General features: G+C 37.9%; 1 protein-coding gene across 6 annotated transcripts in view; it reads left to right on the forward strand.

The window, feature by feature from the left end:
- Positions 1 to 23,910, forward strand: part of MAP3K4 (mitogen-activated protein kinase kinase kinase 4) — a 65,707-nt gene that overhangs the window by 35,377 nt on the left and 6,420 nt on the right. For 2 of the 6 annotated variants that reach the window (XM_041477076.1, XM_041477074.1), the window contains exons 11-23: positions 267 to 416; positions 1,383 to 1,544; positions 3,981 to 4,114; positions 5,692 to 5,770; positions 7,750 to 7,828; positions 9,984 to 10,080; positions 10,960 to 11,076; positions 14,761 to 14,861; positions 15,943 to 16,023; positions 17,549 to 17,740; positions 18,380 to 18,450; positions 20,613 to 20,729; positions 22,108 to 22,267. In XM_041477076.1, coding sequence (XP_041333010.1) covers positions 267 to 416; positions 1,383 to 1,544; positions 3,981 to 4,114; positions 5,692 to 5,770; positions 7,750 to 7,828; positions 9,984 to 10,080; positions 10,960 to 11,076; positions 14,761 to 14,861; positions 15,943 to 16,023; positions 17,549 to 17,740; positions 18,380 to 18,450; positions 20,613 to 20,729; positions 22,108 to 22,267 — 1,540 coding nt within the window. Of the gene's footprint in view, positions 1 to 266; positions 417 to 1,382; positions 1,545 to 3,980; positions 4,115 to 5,691; positions 5,771 to 7,749; positions 7,829 to 9,983; positions 10,081 to 10,959; positions 11,077 to 14,760; positions 14,862 to 15,942; positions 16,024 to 17,548; positions 17,741 to 18,379; positions 18,451 to 20,612; positions 20,730 to 22,107; positions 22,268 to 23,148; positions 23,261 to 23,910 lie in introns of all 6 variants that reach the window. The other 4 variants (XR_005955931.1, XM_041477075.1, XM_041477077.1 and 1 more) reach the window with 4 other exon arrangements.

Consider the following 23,910-nt stretch of genomic DNA (forward strand, 5'->3'; position numbering starts at 1 on the left):
AGTGGTTCTCATATTTTCCTGAAGTAAACAGGAACATATTCCCCATGAAATCTTGCTGTGGTATTTAGAATGGAACTCTGCCCACTAGATGAGAGTTTTAATTGCCAGCATCAAGCTTTTCTGTGTAAATTTAGATTGATGAGTAGTGACTAGAGGTCTCTCATATATTAGAATTTAAAAAATAACTGATTGGAAGCTAGTGATAATGGATGTATTTTTACAGAGAAGATTTTCTTTACAAGAAGTAGTGGTGTCTTGTATTCTAGGTTGATAACCTCCTCCTTGTAGTCATTCAGTCTGCCCACCTTGTGAGTCAGAGAAAAGCTTTCCAGCAGTCTATTGAAGGGCTCATATCTCTGCACCAGGAACAGACATCTAGCCAACCAATCATTGCCAAAGCTCTACAGCAGCTAAAGGTAAGCAGATTTGGAGTTTATTTATCAAAACTGATGGTGCTGATAAGTAAAAAAGTGGAAGAAGATTTGATAGCAAAGCTTATGGCTTATTCTGCAATTGTAAGTTATGTGGTAGTCCTCTGTGGACTTTACTTTCAGTACAGTTTCCACTCTGTTTTTGCAAATGACTTGTGAGTGTGTTTTTGAGCTATAATGGTGTAATAATTTCTGCATTGGGTAACTGTTAAACAAGTCCATAATGCAGATGAAATACCATAGCAACAGAGTGGCAGCAATATTGAATTCAAAGAAAGTGTATGATTTTCTAAAACCAAGTTCTATCAAAATCAATGATCTGCAACAAACAACTTTTCTTCCTATATTTGAAAATGCAAAAGTGAATAGTCTCTGTGTTTTTCTCTTGGATTTGGTGTGGGTTCTTTGCTTGTTTTGTGTGTGTGTTGTGGGTTTTTTGTTTGTTTGTTTTGCTTTTGTTTGATGAGTGTTTTCTTTCATGGTTTTGGTTTGTTTATTTGTTTGTTTCTTGGGCTTTAAGTGACAGTATCAAGTCCCTGCATTCAATAGAGGCTGTGTCCAGATACCAAGGTGAAAATAGAACCAAAGGCTTGATCACGCTATAGATAGTAGAACTCATTTTCTCCTTTCTTGTCTGTCTGGTTTTGGTTGAATGTTTTTGTTTGTTTTGTGTTTTTTTTTGTTGTTTCCCAGCTCACCCTTTAGATTTGTTTTTAAAGTTAATCACATGCAAGCAAACTTTATTATATTACTTTAGTTAATTACAGGACTTGCTTCATGCAGCTGCTGGAAAATGTTTGTTTCTTCAAGACTGAATGAATTTTTTTTGCATTATAGTACCGTATCATTTAAAACAATGTAATGGTTAGATTCATGTTTGCCTTATATTCTGCAATTGACAAGACTAAGTAATATTTTGCTGCCCCCCCATCCCTTTTTCTTGTTACTCAGAATGATGCATTACAGCTATGCAATAAGATAAGCAGTGCCATTGATAGAGTTGATCACATGTTCACATCTGAGTTTGATGCTGAAGTTGATGAATCTGAATCTGCCACTTTGCAGCAATACTACCGGGAAGCCATGATTCAGGGTTATAATTTTGGGTTTGAGGTAAGGAAACAAAAACCAATTGAAATTTCTGGTTTTGCATTGGTGCAAATAAGGTGACTAATAACTGTGGGAATACAAAGAATTTATAGAACTATTGAATTATTTAGGTTGGAAAAGACCTTTAGCATAATCAATTCCAACTGTTAATTCTGTTGACTGTTAACCATCAAGTCCACAACTGAACCATGTCTACGTCTACACATCTTTTAAATAACTCTAGGGATGGAGACTCAACCACTTCCTGTGGCCTGACCACTTCTAATGCCTCACCACTCTACTAGTGAAGAAAGTGTTCCTAATAGCCAATCTAACCTCCCCGGCTCAATTTAAGGCTGTTTTCTCTTGTCCTAACACTTTCTACTTGGGAGAAGAGACTGACACCCACCTCACTATAACCTCCTTTCAGATAGTTGTAGAAAACAATAAGGTTCCCCTGAGTCTCCTTTTCTCCAGGCTAAACAACCCCAGCTCCCTGAGCCACTCCTGACAAGACTCGAGCAACAGCTTTGTTGAGCTTCCCTGGACTTGCTGCAACACCTCAAGGTCTTTCTTGTAGTGAGGGGCCTAACAAAATATTTGAGGTGTAACCTCAGCAGTGCCCAGTACCATTACTGCCCCAGTCCTGCTGGCCACACTGTTGCTGATAGAAGCCAGGGTGCTATTGGCCTTCTTGGCCCCCTGGGCACACACTGGATATTGTCCAGCCAGTTGTCAGCCTGCTCTCTCAAGTCTTTTTACCCCAGGCAACTTTACAGTCACTCTTCCCCCAGCTTGTAGTGCTACATGGGATTGTTGTGACCCAAGTGCATCACCTGGCATTTGGCCATGTTGAACCTCACACCATTGGCTTTGGTCCAGCAATCCAGCCTGTCCAGATCCCTCTGCAGGGCCTTCCTGCCCTCCAGCAGATCAGCACTCCCACTCACCTTGGTGTCACCTGTGAATTGACTGAGGGTGCCCTTGATCCCCTGGTCCAGATCCTTGATAAGGACATAAAACAGGACTGGCCCCAAAACTGAGTCCTGGGGAACCCCAGTAGTGGCTGGCTGCCAACAGGGTGTAGCACCACTCTTTAGGCCTGGCCATCCTGCCAGGTTTTTACACAGCAAACAGTGAACCTCTGTCCAGATCATGAACAGCCAGCTTCTGCAGAAGAATACTGTGGAAAACAATGTCAAAAACTTTACTGAAATATAGGTAGATGACATCCACAACCTTTCCCCGATCCACTAAGTGGCTCTCCTCATATAATGAGATCAGGTCAGTCAAGTAGGACCTGCTTTTCACAAACCCATGCTGGCTGGGCCTTATCTCCTGGTTGTCCTGTGGCTCTGTAGCCTTCAGAATGACAGGTCTGTTGTTTTCTGGATGCTCCTTGCAGTCCTTCATGTAGATGGGCCTCACATTTGGTAATTTCTAGTGAACTGTGACTTCCCAGTTTTAGCAGAACATCATAAAAAATGTGTTGCCTCAGAAATTTTACTTGAGAATAATTGAAAAGCAAGAGATGAATCTGATAAATCTGTTAAATTAGCAGTGCCTGGAAATCTGAAAAGCTTTTAAGAACTTGATGATTTCAGATATAGTCTTGTAAGCTCTGCTGTTTGGCAGCATTTTAGATAATATCAGAATCATTAAGGTTAGAAAAGACCTCCAAGATCAAATCCAACCTTCAATTGAGTGCTACCATGCTCACTAAACCATATCACAAAGGGCCATATTTACTCATTTTTATGATATTTCCAAAGATGGTCACTCCACCACCCTTTGGTTTAACTTACCTTCTCACAATTTTTCAGCCTAGAATAGCATAATACTGTAACATGAGACATTCCTTCAGAGTTTGTGGTGGTTCTTTGATGCAGTAGTAGCTTTTGAGTGCTTGCATTAGAGTGCAGGCATTCAAAATGTTGTGTTCAGATGTTTTAACTGTTTTGCTATTTGATTCCTCTGGGCTTTGTAAAATTTTTTAAAGATTGAGTCATATCCTAATGTACTTCTAGGATAGTCTTGTAAGAAATAGCTGGTATTTGTTTGATTTTTAAATGCACATAGATAACTTTTTTATCCCCTAATGTTACTGCAATATAACTAAAAATAAACACTACTTTGCAGTTCAATCTCTGGTTACAGAATCAAGTGTTTATGTAGGATGTTTCTTCAATGCTGTGTACACTGTTAAACATCAACACGTGCCTGATGCACACAGAAAAACGCAGTGTGGCTCAGTACTGCCTCTCAGTGTATCATATTTTGTGTCATACTTTTCTTGATTGATTTTTTGTCTATAAGTAGGCAACTGCTTGCATAAAATAATTTTGTCTAAGAATAGGATGTGACTATTACCATACTGTAGAGTTTTGTTAGCTTGCAAATACTCCAGTAGATATTGTTCTTTTTATTAATATGTGAAAAGTAATCTTTAGTTTCTTACAGTATCATAAAGAAGTTGTTCGTCTGATGTCTGGAGAATTCAGGCAGAAAATTGGAGACAAATATATCAACTTTGCCAGAAAATGGATGAATTACGTGCTAACAAAATGTGAGAGTGGCCGAGGCACTCGACCCAGGTAACAGCCAACTTGTTGCTGCTGTTGTAGTTTTTGGTAGAGCTGGAAGGTTGGGCTCAAAAAATAGGAATTAATGAAGTGATGTCTGGCTGGCCGCCAGTCACTAGGGTGTTCCTTAGGGCTCAATTTTGAGGCCAATCTTTTTATCAGTGACCTGGATACAGGAGTTGTGTACATACTAAATAAGTTTGCCATACTAAATTAGGAGAAGACATTAATTCCCTCAAGGGCACAGAGATCGTACAGAGAGAACTCGATAGATTATGAGGGCTGGACAATAACCAACCATACGAAATTAACAAGTGAAAGTGCCAGATTTTGCACCTGGGGCGCTGTAACTCTGAGTATCCATATAGATCAGAGGCCAAGAGATTGGAGTGCAGCCATTCAGAAAGGGACCTTGGGGTTCTTGTTGATTTTAAGTTTTGAGTCAGCGATGTGCCCAGGTGGTGAAAAGGGCCAGCTATATCCTGGGGTGCCTTAGGCACAGCAGATCTAATCAGCTGGATGGAGTGATTGTGCCGCTGGGTTTAGCATTGGTGCAGCCTCACCTCGGGTACTCTGTACACTTTTGGGCTCCATAATCTAAGAAGGACATAAAAATATTGCAACAGGAAGGGCAGTGAAGATGGTGAAAGGACTAAAGAACAAGATGTAACGAGGAGTAGTTAAGGATACTAGGTTTGCTCAGCTAAGGGAAGAGGAAAATGAGTTGCTATCAGCAGCTTCTTCATGTCTTCTCTCTGGTGACTCTACAAGAGAAAATAGCTTAAAAGTGCCTTAAAATCTGCATTTGGGGAGTTTTGGATTGGGTGTTAGGAAAAAGTTCTTCACTGAGAGGTGGTCAAGCACTGGGAAAAGCTCCCCAGAGAAATGGTCATGGCCCCATGCCTGCTAGTGTTCAAGGACCATTTGGACTGTGCTCTTAACTTCTGTATTGCCCTTTGTGGAGTCAGAAGTACAATTCTGGTGATCCGTGTGTGCCTCTTCCAACTCAGGATGTCCTGTGATTCTGTCTGTATTTTCTAGGTTGCAGCTGCTAGTTCAAGTAGGTCAAAGAGGGAGGCAGTGGGGGACACCAGGTGGCTGAAGACACAACTCATTCCAGCCAAGTTACTTACTTTAATTTGCCAGTCTAGGCCATGAAACCACTGATGTCCTTACTAATCAGACAGTCATGAAATCTTTAGTATCCTTTTAGTCTTGTATCAGAAAGGAGACCTCAGGCAGGGATTGCAGTGGTTTGGCTTGTTGCTCTGAAACAAATGATTGTTGAGTTGATGGTACTGTTTGGAAGATGGCTTGTATATGGGTGTAGATACATAGCATGACCTGCTCACCTTATTTAGCAGTGTCCTTGCTAAAATCAGTCTTTGTCTGAATGTAACTGGATAAAACGTAACATTTTATTTTTACGTTTTATATATTAGTCTGTTTTTAAATGAGGATTTTATCATATTTTGCAGAGGAAAAATAATGAACTATTATTTACCGTTCTTGGATATAATTGAAACTCTTTATGATGGCTTTAGCCAAAGACCTTTTCATTTTCTGTCTTTTCTTTTTCTTTTACATAGGTGGGCAACTCAAGGTTTTGATTTTCTTCAAGCCATTGAGCCAGCATTTATTTCAGCTCTCCCAGAAGACGACTTTTTGGTATAAGTTTTTCTAGTGTTTATTTGTAAATGCTTGTGAAGCTATCAGTATATGTTTTGCATGGATACTTTTTATAAAACAATATCTGAATACAGATGCAGTTCTGAAACAATTGCTGTTGTATATCACTGTTGATGCTGCTATCTCTTCTGTTAGATTCTGAAAAGAGTAGATTTGTTACCATTGCCAGTAATGGTTTCAGTTTGCTGACAAGTTGCTGGTACTGTCTTGGGAGGCCATCTCCCTGGTGTCTTGAAAAGTTGACAGCAGCTTTCTACGGAGATTTATAGTTGTGATAATCAATTTCTAAATTTAAGCTTCTGAGCTTTTTTAATTTTCAAGTAGTTCCAACATGAAACAGACTTCAGAACATCTTACTTTTGTTTTTATTATTAAAAAAAACTCCAGTAGACTAGAGCTGGCTTTTTGTGTACTCTGCTTTCCTCCTTTTCCTGTTCTGAGACTTTATTTCTCATCTTGGTACCATACTATAGAGAAGTGAAAGCACAGTTGCCACAAAATAGCAGAATGTGAGTGTTAGCACCTCCTGATTTTTACATATTTCAAGATGTGTTATGAAATGCCAACCACATTAATCTTGCACAATCCACAAAATACATGGTTTAGACTTTTTTCATATGTATTTTTATCAGGAGTTCTGTAGTAAATTATGTGTTAGTCCTGTTAGTTTGTGTTGCTGGGAAAGGGTTTTCTGCCTTAATGACAAAGTTAAGCTGTTATTTGGAATAAACTGGTACTTTAGCTTTAGGAGGTAGCCCCTTAAATTCTTCTGCTTTGACACAGTTTCTGAAACAGACTTTGAGCAAGTAAGGGGGGAAAAAAAGGTGGGAGCCCAAAACCTTAACTACATTTTTGAACTTTTTTCTTTCTTAAACTGGATTTTAGTTTTGGAGATCATCACTTGAAGCCACTTTGATTAATCTGTATAGCACAGGTCACAGTATTTTACCTAGAAATGGCAATGTCAATCCTGATCTCTCAGATACTACATCATGTCATGGAAGAATGATGGTCTGTATTTAGAGCTCTGCATTTCAAGATGAAATTCTGGCTCAGTCTGCGTTGATAAAATATGCCAGTCTCAAGCTCAACGCTTCTTTAGTTTTATAATTCTGTTTTTTATTAGTCCTGTTTTTTCTTAGTCCTTGGAGTTCCTGCTCTTCACTAAGTTTTTGAATTTCTGGAAGAAATTTTGGCTACAGTGAGTGACTGGCAAATAGAAGTGACCTTCATAGCAGCTTCACCAAAGAACATAATTTTACTACTTTGTGAAGATGCATTATATTCCTGGTGTTCTGATGACTAAATTGAAACAGAGGAAGATTTAACCACTTGTCCAGGATTACATACCTATTGAATAGTACATTTAATAATTTGGCTCAGGTTGTCTGAGGCCCAGTGCAGTGATTTTAACTTCTAAAATCCCTTTCATGAAAGTTTTAATAGCTTCATGGGTAGATAAGGAAAGTGTATTTCTTTTAGTATGCAGGGCTTAATATTGTTTGTTTTAACAGAATTTCATCTTGAGATTCAGGCCATCATATTCTCACTCAGTTTTTTTGGTTTTTTTCTTGGGATTTGGAAGGTGAGAACAGAGAAGGTTGTTACAGTTTTTCCAGGAAATGTGATTTTAATTATATTAACAATGAATGTTAAGTTCCAATACATTTATATTTTGAAATGTTCTTTCTGATATGCCACTGTTCAGTTCTTACAGTTATGTAATTTTGACATGGACAAAAGGCAAGACAAAGCTAAGACTTCTAGCTTTAAAAAAATCAGTTAAGTCAAAATGCTAATGTGGATCCAGAAGTTTACTATAATAGGTAGAATATAGGGGTGCTTATCTGACAGATTACACACTTGAACAATTTAATTTTTTTTCTGTGAGCTTTGTCATATGACCATCAACCTTCTTGTAACAAAACAACACAACTTTTTGTGTTTGTCTTTCCTAGAGTTTACAAGCTCTGATGAATGAGTGCATTGGCCATGTTATTGGAAAACCTCACAGTCCTGTTACAGGTTTGTACCTTGGTAAGGCAGAAGTTACTGGCATTTGTTCTGGAGCTTTGCTGCTGCTGTTACAGAATTTTGATTGTAAAGTGCTTTTAAAATGTGAGAAATACCAATAAAAGTATTTTCAATCTATTTGTGATTGTTGATGTGAAACCATTATTCCTTGATAAAGTGTAAATATGTGGTAGTTTTACCCAAGAAATTTCAAAGCTTTACAGATTCATTCCTGTCATTTTATCCTTCCCGTGTAGTCCAGCAAATCTTATAGGAAAGGGCTGTGTTGTTTAAAGATCAGCTAAAGAAGTGATTTTAACTTTAAGAAGGCAGTTACAGCTCCCTCTCCCAACCTTTCATTGTGGCGCTGCAGCTATTTACACTTTGGCACTGCAGATGTTTTTGCTTCTAATGGACTTTATGTTGTCAAATACACATGAGTTATACATGGGAGCTGTGCAAAGCAGTTCTCTGCTTTAAAATATGCATAATGTAAAATACATCTTTATATGTATATATATATGTGAAGTCAACATATTTGATGATGCATCTTGAGAAAAGAATGTTTCATCTGCTGTGTGTGCCTTTTTTCTTTCTCAGCACTGTTTCTGTCTTCCTCCTCTCAACTCCATTGACTCATTTACTTTTCAAAATCCTTTGCCTTCTTTTTTATCTTTCTCCTGGTGCCCACGTCTTGGGCAGGCTTGATGATGGGAGACATGAGGGGAGGGTAATCTGCTCCCAGCAGAGGTTTTCCAGTTTTTCAGGAAAGCTTGCTTTCATATCATTTTGATGAGAAAGTATTATAGCTGACAAACCTTTTGCAGTGAAAGTCAATCAAAGAAGCATAGTCTAAAATCAAATTTAGCCAAATTCTGTACAGTAATTTAAAACCTGTACATTCACTTTCATTCACTGTTGAGAGGGAGGCCTGTTTTAGGTGAATCACCAGCATGATGATGCCAACTTATTGAAACTCTTATAAATGCTGCTGCAGACACTGCAGATCACTCAGACTAAATTGCTCGACAGCTTTTGTCTCAGAGGCATGGGGAGGAGGTGACACAGATAAGTGGTGCAGACTTCAACAGCAGTCTGAAACTTTAATACATGTGAAATTTAACATAGACTGTATCCTGGCTGCAGATATTGCAGATACCCATTCCTGTCTCCTGACCAGAAGAAAAATAAGACTTCCTAGTTATATTTGCATACCATTTTGAAGGACATAAACCCACTGTGGTCTTTACTTCTTGTCCTGAAGCCGAGAATCCAGTTGTGTTCACACTGCTGCCTCTAGATCCACAGTTGTGTATCTCTTGGTGTTTTACCTTTTGCTTTGTGAAACACCTGATGTCTGCCTGGGTGGGGTAGGAGCTGCCTTCTCGGTCTCCTGCTAGTGTATTTGCCAGTTACAGCAGGATAACCAACATCTGGCCCTGCCATCTTTTGTTTGCCCTAGTAGTGCAAACAAGGCAGAAACTTAGCTCCCTGAGAGGAACCTAGCCTGGCAGAAAGTACTGACTCATGGTTTGGTGGGCAGCCAGCTGTCTTGAGATGTGACTGCCACGGTATTTTTCTTAGTATTTAAGGAGGAGTTGGGGGCAGATGGTGCAGACTGCTCTTGGAGGCACTGAATTAGTTGGGCCTAAAGGTAGTGACTGCCCATTTGGGTTTTGTCCTGTCCATTTGTACCACTTTCTTGGGGCAGACTCTCATGGGGGCATTAGGTTGGATAAAACTGTCATATGTGGGTTTTTTCCACAGCTTAATTTGCTTTCTGTTACTGTCTGAGAAAGCTTAATTCTTATGGAAAGGAACATAATATTGCTCTTTGGTTTGCTGATTATTATTTGGTTAGTATTTATTTTGCAATAAGAATAATTTGTGAAGTAAAAATAGTGAAGTTTTTGTGAAGTATGCTAGTTTTTGACTGTCTGGAGAATTTTCATTATTTTACAGATGAGTTAAGTAATACAAAAATATGAAAAGTATTAATACATACAATTGATTTATTTAAAGTTGGAATAATATGTATTTTTATTAAAGAATAAGAAAATACATGCCAGTTCACACTTAAGTCTGTAAATAGGAATTTGTTTTAATTTTCTGTCTTGAAATGCCCCTTAAGAGAGTTTTTCTGACATCTGAGTAAATGTGATCTGTTTTATGATTGCAGCTGTTCATCGAAACAGTCCCCGTCCTGTAAAAGTGCCTCGGTGCCATAGTGATCCACCAAATCCTCATCTCATCATCCCCACACCTGAAGGCTTCAGGTATTGAACATTAGTACAGCATTTTAAACTGTTTTATCCTCTCTTGGCTATGCTGAGTGTTAGTAAGGGGAACACCTTTCCATTTGAGGGCAAAGCAGGTAGAAAAAATTAGCATGTTTGTGATCCAGAATTTATTGATGTGCTTTTAAGGACAATGCAATTTCCTTTTCTTGCTGCTTGGCCACCCCACTTTCTGCTGGTGCATGGGTTCTCACTTTGAAGCCATTCTTATCCCCTTTATCTTTCCTGAAACCAGTGTTTCAACATAAAAGGCTTTAATTCAGTGAAAACTGCTCATTAACAAGACTTTTCTTTCCTTCCACACTTTGAATGCCTGCCTAAGTTCCTGTGGCAGTGCTTTCTGGAATTTACATACATTGAACTTAAAAATGGAGCATTCTGAGATATGGTGGCATTTCTGCATCATTACCAGCCTACTGTGAATAAGCTTAAAACAGTGGATCTTTTATCCTGCCTTTGAAAGAGTTGACATGAGAATTATTGCAAAAATAGTTAAAAAAATTTTCGAAATAAACATTGCCATGCATAATTTTACACAGAGAGCCCTATTTTCCAAGAATATGACAGTGAGAAACTCTACAATTGACTTTTTTTTCAGAAGCCACTTACCTTTGGCAGAATCTAGTAGTATTCTAAAGATTAGAAGATTTTTATTTTGAGGATTATTATTATTGTGTACATTGGCAGCCACAAAGCTTCTGAGACCCAGAATTATTCCACATAAAAATTTTAATGTAATTGCAAAACTTCTAAAATCAGGCATCATTATACACACTTCAATATTTTGTTTCTAAAACAAACTTTCAACTCCATACATTTTTTTTTAACTGTTTCCTGAAGTTTTTCTTCTTGCCACAGCACACGGAGCGTCCCTTGCGATGCGCGGAGCCATGGCAGTGTTGCTGTGAGTCGCCCCGCTCCCGTTGGGAGCGACTCAGCCCAGCCCAAACCTCTCAGCAGTGCAAATGAGACCAGGTAGCTGCGCTCCGTGACGTAGCAGACTCATCCTCCCTACATCACCCACATAACTGTTCCCACATACATCCTAATAGATGTTTGCACCGCGCTCTTCCCTCCATCTTGTCTTCCGCTGGCTCCTTCATTCATGTTCGACTTGAGCAAAATCGCGTGTGTTAAATCAATGTTGAGACCACTTTCAGATTCAGAAAGCCTGAACGTGTGGTAGTGAAAGCATGCAGTTCTGATGTAGATTACAGATTTGCTCAGTAAAATGTCCATGCAATGAACATATGCCAGTCAGCTCATTGGTATAACTTTAGTAAATAATTAGTACTGATAACTAACACTTAGAATCATGGAATCACTTCCACTAGGATAACTGCAAGATACAACTAAGGGCAAGGATTTTCATTTTTTTTTCATGTTAGCTAACAGTTTTGGTATTGTTACTGTCCGTCATAAGTATTTTGAAATACTGTATAGTGGCAAATGCAAAATTAAACACATGAGGATTTTTTAAATCATTTCTTGCTACACCTTTGGATTCATAGGGTGGTGCAGAATAAACTTAATATTAAAGAAACTATTCTTTTGTCAGGATACGTAACGGAAACAGCTTCTGTATCATCACAAGTGACTTTTTTTTTGACAGACCTATGTCAGTATCTTTCTTGTTTTTTGAGGTTTCATTTGGCTGTTATAATTTCAGACTGTTGGTATTTCTTCTTCTCATACTGCAAGTCAGACCACTGACATATCTTGCTACTTTACCTTTTTTTCCCTCTGCAGCCCTGACTGTGAAAAGCCTGCTCTTAACGCAATGGTGTTATCTTAGGGTTTAAAAATAGCTTTTTGGATTCTTATTTCTACTGCAGAGTCCTGAAAGTTCTTCGGGATAGAAATTCCTATGAATGGATACATATATCTGACTACATCACAAAGATGGTAGAGAAAAAAAGAGGTGCTGAAGGAACTATAGATTGGTGGTGATCAAAGCAAACTTGGATATAGCTTGATTATGAAGTGTTTTGTAATAAATAAATTTTGGTTGTGAGCCAGCAGACCATCATAGTTTGATTTGTTGCCAGATGCATGGCACCAGCATGCATTAAGCTATTAAGAGGGAAGTAAATTGCCACTTTTTATATGTAATCTTTTCTGCAAGTTTTTTATTTTTGTTGCAAGATGTGACTTGCACCTTTTACAGTAGCCTCCAGATGTATAGCTTATGAATCTGGGCCTTTTTTTTGGTTGTAAATACATATTTTGTCATTCAAGCATAGACATTATTTATCCTTTATGCTTCTGTTTTAAGCCCCCTCATGAAAAAGACAGAGTAGACAGTAGTCTGCAGCATAGGAATAGTCCTTTCAAGTAAGTAAAAAGCTAGAGGTTCTGGCAGCTTTATAAGCTGACAGTGGGATAGATAATTAGTGTTTTTCAAAGACTTGTATTTTTCTTAGAGTTCTCAGCTTTTTTTCTGAAGCCATTTTTCTGATGGTTGTTCATAAAATATCCCATGATCTTGTTTTTTTTAATGCACTGTCTGGATTTTTAAGTTAGTGTTTAATACCCTGTATGAGCTAGGAATCATTTGAAGAAAAAATTTATGAAAGCAGAGACAGTTCTGAAGGCTGCTGGGGTTTTTTAGGGGTTCTGTTTATTGAGGAAGGCAAAATACTACAATGTAATATATTTCTACTTTTTTTTTTGTTTTATTGTAGTTAAAAGAAAGTTGCAAACTTTGATGCATTGCGGTCTTAATTATGAATTTAGTTTATTTGTGCTCCAAAAGAGAAATGGAATCTTTTGGATCAACAAAATGTTTTGTGGTTTGGCAAAGTGTGGAGTCCGGTGCCAGAATAGCACAAAGACAGAAGCTTCGGGTGCTTTCCAGAAAGTCTTTAGACATTTAAGACATGATTATAAGCATTAAATATCTATGAAAAGTTGAATGTAGGAACTTGGTAAATCAGTTGTACTAGGCAGTGCATAGTGCACAAATGCCACCATAGTTTTAGTGAAGTTTTTTTTTAACAACAATAATCAAAAGAAAAACCAAAACACTATAGTATAACTAGAAATTAAAATCCAAAGCACTAATACCTGGTTGTTTACATTGAGCTTTCTGGTATTTATACATTTATGCTAGGTTTATATTTATAATCTTTAGAGATGATAAATTCTTGAGCTAACTGTGTTTATTATTCATAATTTTGTTATTTATCCAGGGCTGGAGCCAAAAATTATCTAGCATTCTTCTCTTTTACTGTAATTTTTTGCCTAATAATATGCATACAGACTTTCTGGATGAATAAAAGGTGTGGGTGTCTAAGATGGGCCTGAAATGGGGTTTAGACATCTGCATTCGAAGCTGTGGTGCTTAGGCCTGTTCAGCTGCTGCTTCATTTTAGAGGTGATGTAGCTTTGCTTGTTTTTAAGCATTTCATGCATCAGGAATCATTGCTGTATATATGCTGAGAACCACCTTAGCCTTCTTGCTCTTTAAAACCTCGAATTCCTGAAGAATAATGAGGATTTTCAATTAGTTTAGTTTCAGTTCCTGCTTCAACTTATAAAATCTGATTGGGCAGAAGAAGGAAGTGCAAAGCAAACATTGTATGGAGAACATTTGCATGGGGATAGGTTGTCTGTGGTTTTGGCTTCTGTTCTCAAGGTTGTAGTGGTGTTTTCTGTTATTTTTGGGTTTTTAAAAACTATTTTTATGTAATGCTCAGATACAATTTGGAAACAACTATAGGACTGGCAGTCCTCTTGTAGGTGTGTGTGAACCTTGTGATGCACAGTATCTTTCATCTTTTTGTAGTTGTTAGCTTTCAGTGAAGGATTTAACGATGTTGCCCACTTTTCAGTAACGTTTAGCTCATACCTCTAACATAGTATGTTTAAGGAGACATCAGTCACAATTCTTCCCCATCAAACTTCAAAAAGGGGAACCTTTTCCAAAACGGTAGAAAGACTTCCGCAAAGAATTTACGGCTCTAAATTGAGTGGACTAATTGTTGTCTGGGGCTGGAGGAAGATGGCTGAAGACCTAAGAATTTAAGTCTTGTTTCTCTTAATATTGTTTTCCTTTCTGTTCAGCCTTCTGTTCATCTGGCTCTTACTCTGACGCGTCTGATTCCACTCTGTGCTGTCTGGAAGAACTGGGGCCTCTAAGCAATCAGGCTGCTGTCCTTGTCCTTCCTGTCAACCAGCTTATGTTTCCATTGGTTCTGACTTAATGACTGTGGACTGTGACTGTGTTTGCAGTGCACTAGGCACATATGAATCAGTTACTACGTTTCGTCTGATGACGTGGCTCACATTATCACCCAGCTGAAACACTTCTGATTGTATATCCATCCTGCAGCAGCTGTTCTTAGTAGTAGGTTACAAGTTGTGAAAATGGATTCTTGCTACAGGCAAGAAACAGTTTGAAGTAGTTTATGCTTTGGAAGCTTAGGGCTTTTTCATAGAGCAGCATAACTAAAATCATCTAAACAGTCTTAATTTGAGGGAAAAACCATAGAGAGGGTTCTTTGTTTACCTTTTGGTATCAGCTTTTCTTTCATGTTGCTGTCATGGTTCATATCCTAGGCTTCAGAGGTTCTGTCTCTTAAAAACTGCAGTTAAATTAGCATTGCACTAAATAAATTATAATGGCATGTTAATTAGTATGATGGCTCTTTTTAACAGAGGTTCCAGTGTCCCTGAAAATGATCGACTTGCTTCAATAGCAGCTGAGTTGCAGTTCAGATCCCTCAGTCGTCACTCCAGTCCCACTGAAGAGCGAGAAGGTGATTGTCACAGTAACAAATTGTGACCTGGATGTGCAGATGCTTTATGTCATTAACATATTTCTCTGTTCCCAGCTCTTACCCTTTCCAAAAATTTTTTTCACCTCATCGCATTCAGAGATCTTAGATTTTTAACATGTGGGCTTATATGGTCAGAGGAAGTCATTCAGATATATTCGTTATTCTCTTGCCATTCATATTGTTTCTGAATTGTATCTGAAGGGATTTCCTGGTGCTTTACTGAGTTTCAATGTTCAAGATGAAATTAGTAGTATGATTTCTGAATTATATACCCCATTTGAAAGTAAATTTCAAAACACTGTTAATAAGGTATGAACTGGATCCATCAGGATAGTGAAGTGTTTTCTGTCCAGTTCTTTATCCCTGCAGTATTCGTGTTACAAATACTTGCTGTTGTTTGAATCCTGGAAGAAGGGGCAGGATGTGTGACTTGATATCCTAATCAGGGCTTCTCTGTCAGGTTTCCACAGGCCCTGTGTATGTGGTATTTATTGCAACAAGTGCCTTGAAAGATTGATTGTGCAAATTAAAAGGAAGTACAAAATCTGAAGCAAAATAGAGTAGATATTGTGGTCATTCACACTGGATTTCATAGAGAGAAATGCTTTAAAAATTTATATTAAAAGGTGCGGGAGATTTTTTTCATCTTTGTTAGTTTTTAAGCAAATGTTGAAAATTCTGTCTGCCTCATGCTTATTCCATTTTTTTTTATATATATGAAAAGGAAGGTGCTTAGGTTGGAATGAATACAAATCTTATTCTAAGGAACCTTAGAAAATTGTTTTCCTACAAATATCTTGCATATTTGATTCTGAGTGCCCTGGCATGAAGTGCTTCCCTAAATTGTGGAAGGAGATCTCTGTTTCTATATGAATGAAATTCTGTTTTATAATTTGTTTTCTGAAGAGAAGTCAATTTTGATTACAAGAGCATATGTTGCTATACATGTAGGGTTATTAGTCCTATATGTAGGACTAATTTTGAGCTTCTGCTGAAAAGAGTGGCATAATCTTTAATATGAGATAAAACTGCTTTTGTCCTCACACTGTTATTTCTCCAGAGCCATTGTATCCAAAAGGAGATTCCAGTGGTTCATCCCGGCGGAGTTGGGAGCTCAGAACGTTGATCAACCAGACCAAAGGTAGGTGTTTAGGAGTCACTATCATGTAATGTCTGATAGACCAGTGTTGTACTGAAAGGTTGGATTTTATTGTGGATTGTGAAGAGGTTTTCACAGCTTTATACATGTGAAGGAGAAAAAATAAAACCCTGATTGCAGGTGTGGGATATTTGTAACAGAATCACAAGGTAGGAGTAATTAAACTTTATAAAAGTTAATTCTTTTCAGTTTCTGAAAGGTACCACCAGTGTTCTACAAAAATGAGTTCATTTATTACTATATAGAAATTGCAGAAGTTTGCTGTCCCTATTCAGTGCCCAATTATGATAGTAGGAAGTACTTCCTCACTTCCCAAGATCTCTCCCCAGTGTGGGATTTTCTGATTTTAGTGTCTAATAGTGTGTGATCCCACACTGTCTCCTAAATTTAAGGCTATTGTGGGGCCCCTTCCTCTCTGTCTTACTACTGATTTTCATGAAACTGAAAGTAAGGTGATCACTTCAGACACTCCTGTACTGTATGGATCAATACATGAAGCTTATTTGCATATATTTTGGCAAACATAAATGTGAGAGTGGAACCTCATGAGACATGAGAAAAACATTTCTGTCACATTGGCAACTGGTCTCCTTTTGTGTGTTACACAGAACACAGGAAGAAATACAAATTCTTACTGTGAAATCTAGAAGTCAGAACATAAATACTGAATGAATTTCAGTTTGTTTAAACTGAAAAAGAAGAATGAAGGAAAACTTGAAAATTTCTAGAAGATTGCTGTAATGGGAACTGGTTTTACTGTCCTCTGTGAATAAGACAAAGATTTTGATTTAAAACTACAGCAAGGCATATTTGGTATAGCAGAACTAGTATTAACTGTGGGTAGGGGAGTAGAATATATAGTTGGGGAATATCATCTCCATCCTTAGTTTGGGAATATCATCTCCATCTTTTGGAGACTGCCAGGAACAGGTTAGGCTACTGGTGTCAGCAGTGACAGATATATAATTTTTGTGCTTTACTAGGAGGGGATGAGCTAACACTGCCCTGAGATCTCTTTGATCTCACTCACTAGATGCTGTTTCATGATAAGACTTGAGAGCTGGAGTTCCTAATATGTCTAAATCTTTGAAATAACAGATGCCATGGCTCTTTCAAGAAACCTCTCATATTTCTGAAGAACAAAACCTTACCTGTCCTTCTTTCCTTAGTGCTTTACGACCCTAACATATTTCCACTCTCAGAGGTTAGTTACAGGTCAAATGCAAACAAGTGTGTTGCATTTCATAAATGTGATTTCTTTGAATCAAGTAAGAGATGATTAGGAAAGTACAATTGTTCTCATTTTACCTTAGTTTTGTATGTGATAAGTGATAGTTCATAAGTGATAGTTTCATATGTGATTGTTAAAATGTCTTATTATTTTCCTACATCTTAATTAGACTCACAAAATAGTTTTAACTCTGGGTATTTCATGTGATATCAAAAGATAACAAAATATGACGGTGAATATTTCTCAATCAAGGAAATTGTTCATCACTCTTTTTAGACACTGCTTCCAAGCAAGCCCCGATGGAAGCTGTTCAAAAGTCTGTTCAGTTGTTTGAAGAAAGGAGATACAGAGAGATGAGAAGGAAGAACATTATTGGCCAAGTTTGTGACACACCGAAATCTTACGATAATGTCATGCATGTAGGTTTGAGAAAAGTGACTTTCAAGTGGCAGAGAGGAAACAAAATTGGTATGTTCTTTATACTATCATTTACCTAGCTAAAATACCAAACTTTGTACTTTTGAAGGAAATCAAGGACTGTGTTTAAAAATCTTCGGTCTCTGCATAGGTATTGTCAGCTTTATTGAAATCCAAATATTAATATAAAAAATACTGTTGTGGCTAGGATTTTATTAATGTAGAAGGTCATGGACATTTTCATTGGTCAAGTAACAGGAAACAAGGAGAAGGACTTGGTTAGCACTCTTACTTAGGTATGATCTTGTGTTACGTGCATGTGTTTAAACTTATAAAATGCTCAAGTTCTACATTTGGAAGAACCAGAAATATGAATGGAAATTACTTGGAACTCTGGGATTTAATTCACCAATCTTATTGTTTCCCCTGTATGATCATATTTTACTCTCTGGTGTGGGAATTTGGGGGAAAATATTTGTTCTTGGGAAGTTTTCAGGTCAGCCGATTAATGTTTTTACTTTCATTCAGCTTGAATTGAGGGCTATGAATGTGTTATTGGTACAGTTAAAAGCAACTTGGAGTTGTAAATTAAAAGAAAGGGAAAAAGCTGTGATGTTTCCTCTATGCAGTTGATGTACCTGTTGCTTGTTGAAGGCAGTGTACTGAATTTTCCTTACCCTAACTTCGCAGGTGAAGGCCAGTATGGGAAGGTCTATACTTGTATCAGTGTTGACACTGGAGAGCTGATGGCAATGAAGGAAGTGAGTACTGAGAATACAAGAATCACTGCTGCCCTTGTTTTCTCCCTAAACCAAATGTGGGTGACATAGGAGGCATTGAGGGTTTCTGCACACTGCTGTTAGCTAACAGGAAAAGGATGGGAAGACAAATGGTTTCTTCATGTAGCCACAGCTGCTGTTAGCACTTTTTCCTCAAGTTGCTTTTCAGTTTATAACTTTCAATTTAAATATATGTAAAATGGATATTTTTTAATGATATCATGGGATGCTTTGTGAATTTAAATGAACACTTAATTTATATGAACTTCCATTAAGAGATTTTAAATAATTAAAAAAGATTAGTGAAGACTGTACACAAATTTATATTTTACTTTGCACTGTTTCCTCTCATATTTTATTACTTTTTTCTTCATTCCTTAGAGCAAAAGATAGGAAGTGTGACATCAGATGTTTTTCAGCTTCTCCCATAGTATGAGCTAGGTTGAGTCACAAAACTGCTGACTAACTTGGTGGGTACAGAAAATCTAGTTTTCAGGATAGAAGTAAAGCTATGTAGGCATAGAGATCTGTTTCCCCTACCACACCTTGTGGTTGTTTTTCTTTTAAATTATTGTTTAGTTTTAATGCATTTCTACATCTTTAGACAGCTGCAGACATTAAGTGTTCACAGCAGTTACTGTGACAACCATTGGATGTTGCAGCAGTTACATTTTATGAGCCAGTTCTTATACACACACACACACACAATATGCATGTGACCTCCAAGGTATAGAGAAGCAAGACTGGGCTTGTGCTTAACTCCTTGTACCATACTCAGTCACTGACTAATACCAACACTTGAGATTTTGTTGCTGTTATGTTTTTTTTTCTCCTGATGAAATAACATTTTTCCCCCCCATCAGCTGCACTCTGTTTCTGTAATTCAAAGTTGCTTTCTAGGTGCAGATGCTGTTTGCAGATCAGCATGTGTGTGCTCTTTAGCAGAAGCTGAAGTAAGCTCATAAATAGATCTTGTCTGAGAGTTGTTTGTTTCACTAGGCTTGAATGAAAACTGTTTGCAACTTCCAAGTAAAAGGCTTTTCTGGATTTCTTTAAGAATAACATGAGGGAAGTTAGATTTATGAATTTTTTTTTAACGAGTTAAGAACACTGCATTCCCCTGCCCTTGCACCAATGACACTGTGGTTGTATTACCTCATCCACAGTGTCATTGAAATTACTTCAGATTATAGTGGGCAAGCTTTACTACAAATACATAGTATTGCAACTATGCATTAGAAAATATGTAAATACTTGAATATAATTTGTCACCTCTTTGTAATCTTCATGTATTTAATTATACCAGTGCTTGAGTACAAACTGTATCCTGGAATTGTTACAGAGAATGTAACAATCATAACATCCTAGCAACTGAAGGCAACATATTGCCTTCAGTGCAATTATGTCCATTTATTTCTTTGGAAGTTGTCCTGCACTCGGTTAATGAAGCTTCTGTTTTCTAACAATATGGTAAAAGTAGCATCTTCCATAACTTGCTATTCGTCATGCTTATCTGTGTGTGGTTAGAAGCTTTAAATCAGTTTTTCAGAACGCCTGATAATGTTTTTCCTCATTGAACAGTCCATCACAGCATATTGTAGGAGAAGTAATGAAAATGTGGTTTCTTTCATCAAAGCCTTTGATTGTATTTGTTTTATGCCACACCTTTTCCTTGCAGCTGCCTTGTTCTCATTGAATAAACCCCTCAAAGGGATCACTTAGACTCTGGTGATGAAGTACCTGGCAAAAAATCTTTGTTGAATGATAGCTCTCTCTGACATTGCTTTCAGATTCTCTTGTGTTGTGTCTGTCTACCACACTTAAGCTAGAAGGCAAGCACAGAAGAGATTGATATGTGCACACGAGTGTATTGACACATTGACACAAGAGTGTATTGCTCTTATAAAGTTTCTAAGTCATCATAGTTGTAGGTAATTTTCCAGAAATAGCTTAGTGTGCTTTATTTGTTTCAGTTTGGGGATGGAAAGGGGTAATTGGGGGTTTTTGTGTGATATGGTATTCAGCAACAACAACAACAACAACAAAAGCTTTTTGTTGTGTTTGAGTGTAGGATAGGTTGTTTGCTTTTTTTGTTCCTTATTAATTTGAAATAGCATCAAAACAATGACAAATCTTTCTTGCAGATAAGATTTCAACCTAATGATCACAAAACCATCAAAGAAACAGCTGATGAACTGAAGATTTTTGAAGGCATCAAACACCCTAATCTGGTTCGTTATTTTGGTGTGGAGCTCCACAGGGTAAGAAAACATAAATTATTGGGACTTTTTTATAAGGCAGAGAGAAAATTTTAAGAAGCTTTGCATTTTTTGAGGTTTTTACATGAGAACATTCTAGTAAATCTTGTCTGGTTATCTCTGTGAATAGCAGTGTGTCTTTTTTCCTCTGGATATTGAGGTCTCTGAAACATAGTTAGGAGAGACTTTTTGGAACTGGTACATAAACAGAGGAGGCTTAAAATAAGTGAATAGAGTGAGTAACGCTGGAACTATTCTATGCTGCTACTCTGTTGAACTGGTCTAAAAGCAAGTTATGTCATATATGGTATGGTAGTTCCTGTATGTAGATAAAGACTAGACAGGCTAAAACCTGTCCCTGTTAGCAGCAAAGGTTGTACTTGTATCATGTTCCGTGTTGATTCCTGGAAAAATATTCTGCTGGCATTTAAATCTTGATTCCAGACAAGTATTGGAATTTGGCTAGCATCTCTTCAAAAGGAAAAAGCAAGTTTTCATGCTTGAGCAGCAGAGCTAATGAAATGGAGTTGGATTCCAGTGGTGTGTGCTGGGATACCCAGCTTTTTATTACTCTCTGCTTTCCACTTGCTCTTCCCACTTGTGAGTCTCAAGTCCTCATGTCTTGCTGGAAAGTGCTGCTTGGATTTGACTGGTTTGCTCAATGTGGAAAAAGTTGTTTGGTGACCCATTGCTGGTTTAGAAGGGGACATGGCTGCTTTCTGCAGTTCTCTATTTGAGACACAAATTTGGGTGTCTGTGCCCCTGGGTCATTGGTTTCTTGAACTAGATTCTAAGTGTCTTTGGTGTCTTTGCCATCTTTTTGTATTAATTCAGTCTGTCTGAAACCAGCTGGGCTTGGAGACAGAGTGGGAGCAGAAACTTAATTTTTTCCTTAAAGTGAGTTAGAGTTGGCAGGCTTGTTCAAGCCACAGCAAAGAACAAAAAGCTTGCCCATTTCAAGCAGTCAGCACATAATACTGCAGGAACGGAGAGAGAAGGGATAAAAAAACAAGCCCAAAACATCATTTTGTGCCTTTTTTTTTTGCCCTTCTCTAAAAAAGGAAAGAATCTCTATAAATTTCTGTGTATACACCTGCGAGGTTTCCAAAGTGTCATTTGCTTGATGCCAAAGCACTTGGTACCACTGAATAGTATCAGTTATGTACAAGTGAGGCAGATAGGCACGTAACAGAGTTTTCCATAGCTGTGCAATAGAATATTAGATGTTTCATGGTAAGTGATACTTTCATTAAGACATTATATGATACTTTCATTATTTATTTAATGAACAGTGAAGGATGTAGGGAAAACTATATATTAATTCAGTGTTTAAAATATAAAAAATTATACCAAATGACGTCTGGTTTGCTTCCCAAAACAGGAAGAGATGTACATCTTCATGGAGTACTGTGATGAGGGCACTCTGGAGGAGGTATCAAAACTGGGCCTTCAGGAGCATGTCATTAGGCTGTACTCAAAGCAGATCACGATTGCTATCAATGTACTACATGAACATGGTATTGTTCATCGAGACATTAAAGGTAATGTCAACCAAAAAGGTAATGTTGTTTCAGTGTGGTAGATGAGAGCAGGGGGAAGGATGGGTGCATGTATTTGCATATTTAGTGTGCATTATCTATGCAGCCATTATTTGTATAAAGCCTTCTATTAAGTTTTCAGTTTACAAGCTATTGGATAGTTTCATGCCTTTTCTTTTATATGTAGATCGTAAAAAACATTCACAATTGTCATTTCAAACTCATAAATTTTGCCCATGATTTATATATTTAGAGGTTGTTAAGATTATTGGGGATTTATCTAAACTCAGTTGTTAGTCCTTGCATTTTTAGCACTAATGTACTGAGTTATGTAATGCTGTTTTCCTTCTTGTCTGTGCAAATAAGTGGTGTTTTCTGGAGCTGACAGGCAGTGTACAGTACTAGAGTGCATCAGAACTTTTCCTTGTGATTCCATTTTCCCAAAGAGTTTTGGAATTTCAGATGAATGGCTGATTAAACTTAGTAATAAAACTGTTGTTAAAAGAACTTAAGTGATTTTAGGATATCCCTTTATCAAGTGTTTTTTTTCCCTACATTTATCTTCTCGTGCCTGGCTGTCAGCATTTGCGTACTTAATTAGCAGATGAAACTACAGTAACCAAAGGGGGGTTGGGCTTGGCATTTAAGATACCCAGTGTCAGTCCTCATTTCAGGTTCATTTTTCTTTTTCTGCGCCTTCCAACAACATCCTCCATGTCTGGTTATCTTGGTTTTGTTAGTCTGGCATATTTGGCTCACCGATGGCAGGAAACTTAGGCGAAGGTAGGGGGAGCAATGCACACAATATGCCCTGTGAATGCTCATTTTGTGACAAGGCAGTGCAACCCAACGATGCTGGGTTTCTATGTCCCTCTTGCTCACAGGGTTTTGAATCACCGCAGCAGTGTAGGAGGTTCCCAGTTGCTCTTGGTCCTTTGGCCTCGTGCTTCTCATTTGGGAAAAGAACTATCTACGATCCAGAGGCCTTCCACCCAGGTAGGCCACTCTTGAGTCAGTTTTGGCTTTTTTTTTCTAGAAAACACTTTCCCTCACTCCCATTCCCCAGCAATCTTACCTTTTCTGATTCTCCTTCCTCACCAAAGGTTTCTCTCCAGTTGTGGATTTCCCTTTGTGCTTTTCACGGTTCCCTCCTTGCCCTTTTCTTGATCATTCCTTGTCCAGGTTCTGCTTAGCTGGATTATGCTCTCCTGGAAGCTCGTTGTGATCAAAATCCAAAGCTGGCTGACAGGGATTTCTTTTGTGCTGCTCAATGTCATTGATGATATCTGGATATGTTTCCAAATAGGTCTTCTGCTCTTCAGGGAAACGCACGGAGTGAGAAAAGCTGTTTAACAGAACTGTAATGCTGTGTTACCTGAGAGCATTTCTGTTGCAGCAGGTTCCTTATGTCGAATGTGGGAGTGGTTCTTGAGAGTAACAAAGGGTCACTGCAGGCACATCTGTGTATAGACCTTCCTGAAGCTCCATGGCAGAATATACAGACAGACCACAGAGGGTATTTTTAAAAAGGTTACTTGATGCAGTGGAAGTCTTTCGCTCATTGACTTCCTTTATGCTAACATTGCATCCCCAAGTTTTCAGGCTAACAGCAGTAAAGAATCCTTTAATCTCTATTCTGGGTATTG

This window comes from Pyrgilauda ruficollis, unplaced genomic scaffold (genome assembly GCF_017590135.1).
Source record: "Pyrgilauda ruficollis isolate IOZ18807 unplaced genomic scaffold, ASM1759013v1 scaffold4, whole genome shotgun sequence".
Classification (NCBI taxonomy): Eukaryota; Metazoa; Chordata; class Aves; order Passeriformes; family Passeridae; genus Pyrgilauda; species Pyrgilauda ruficollis.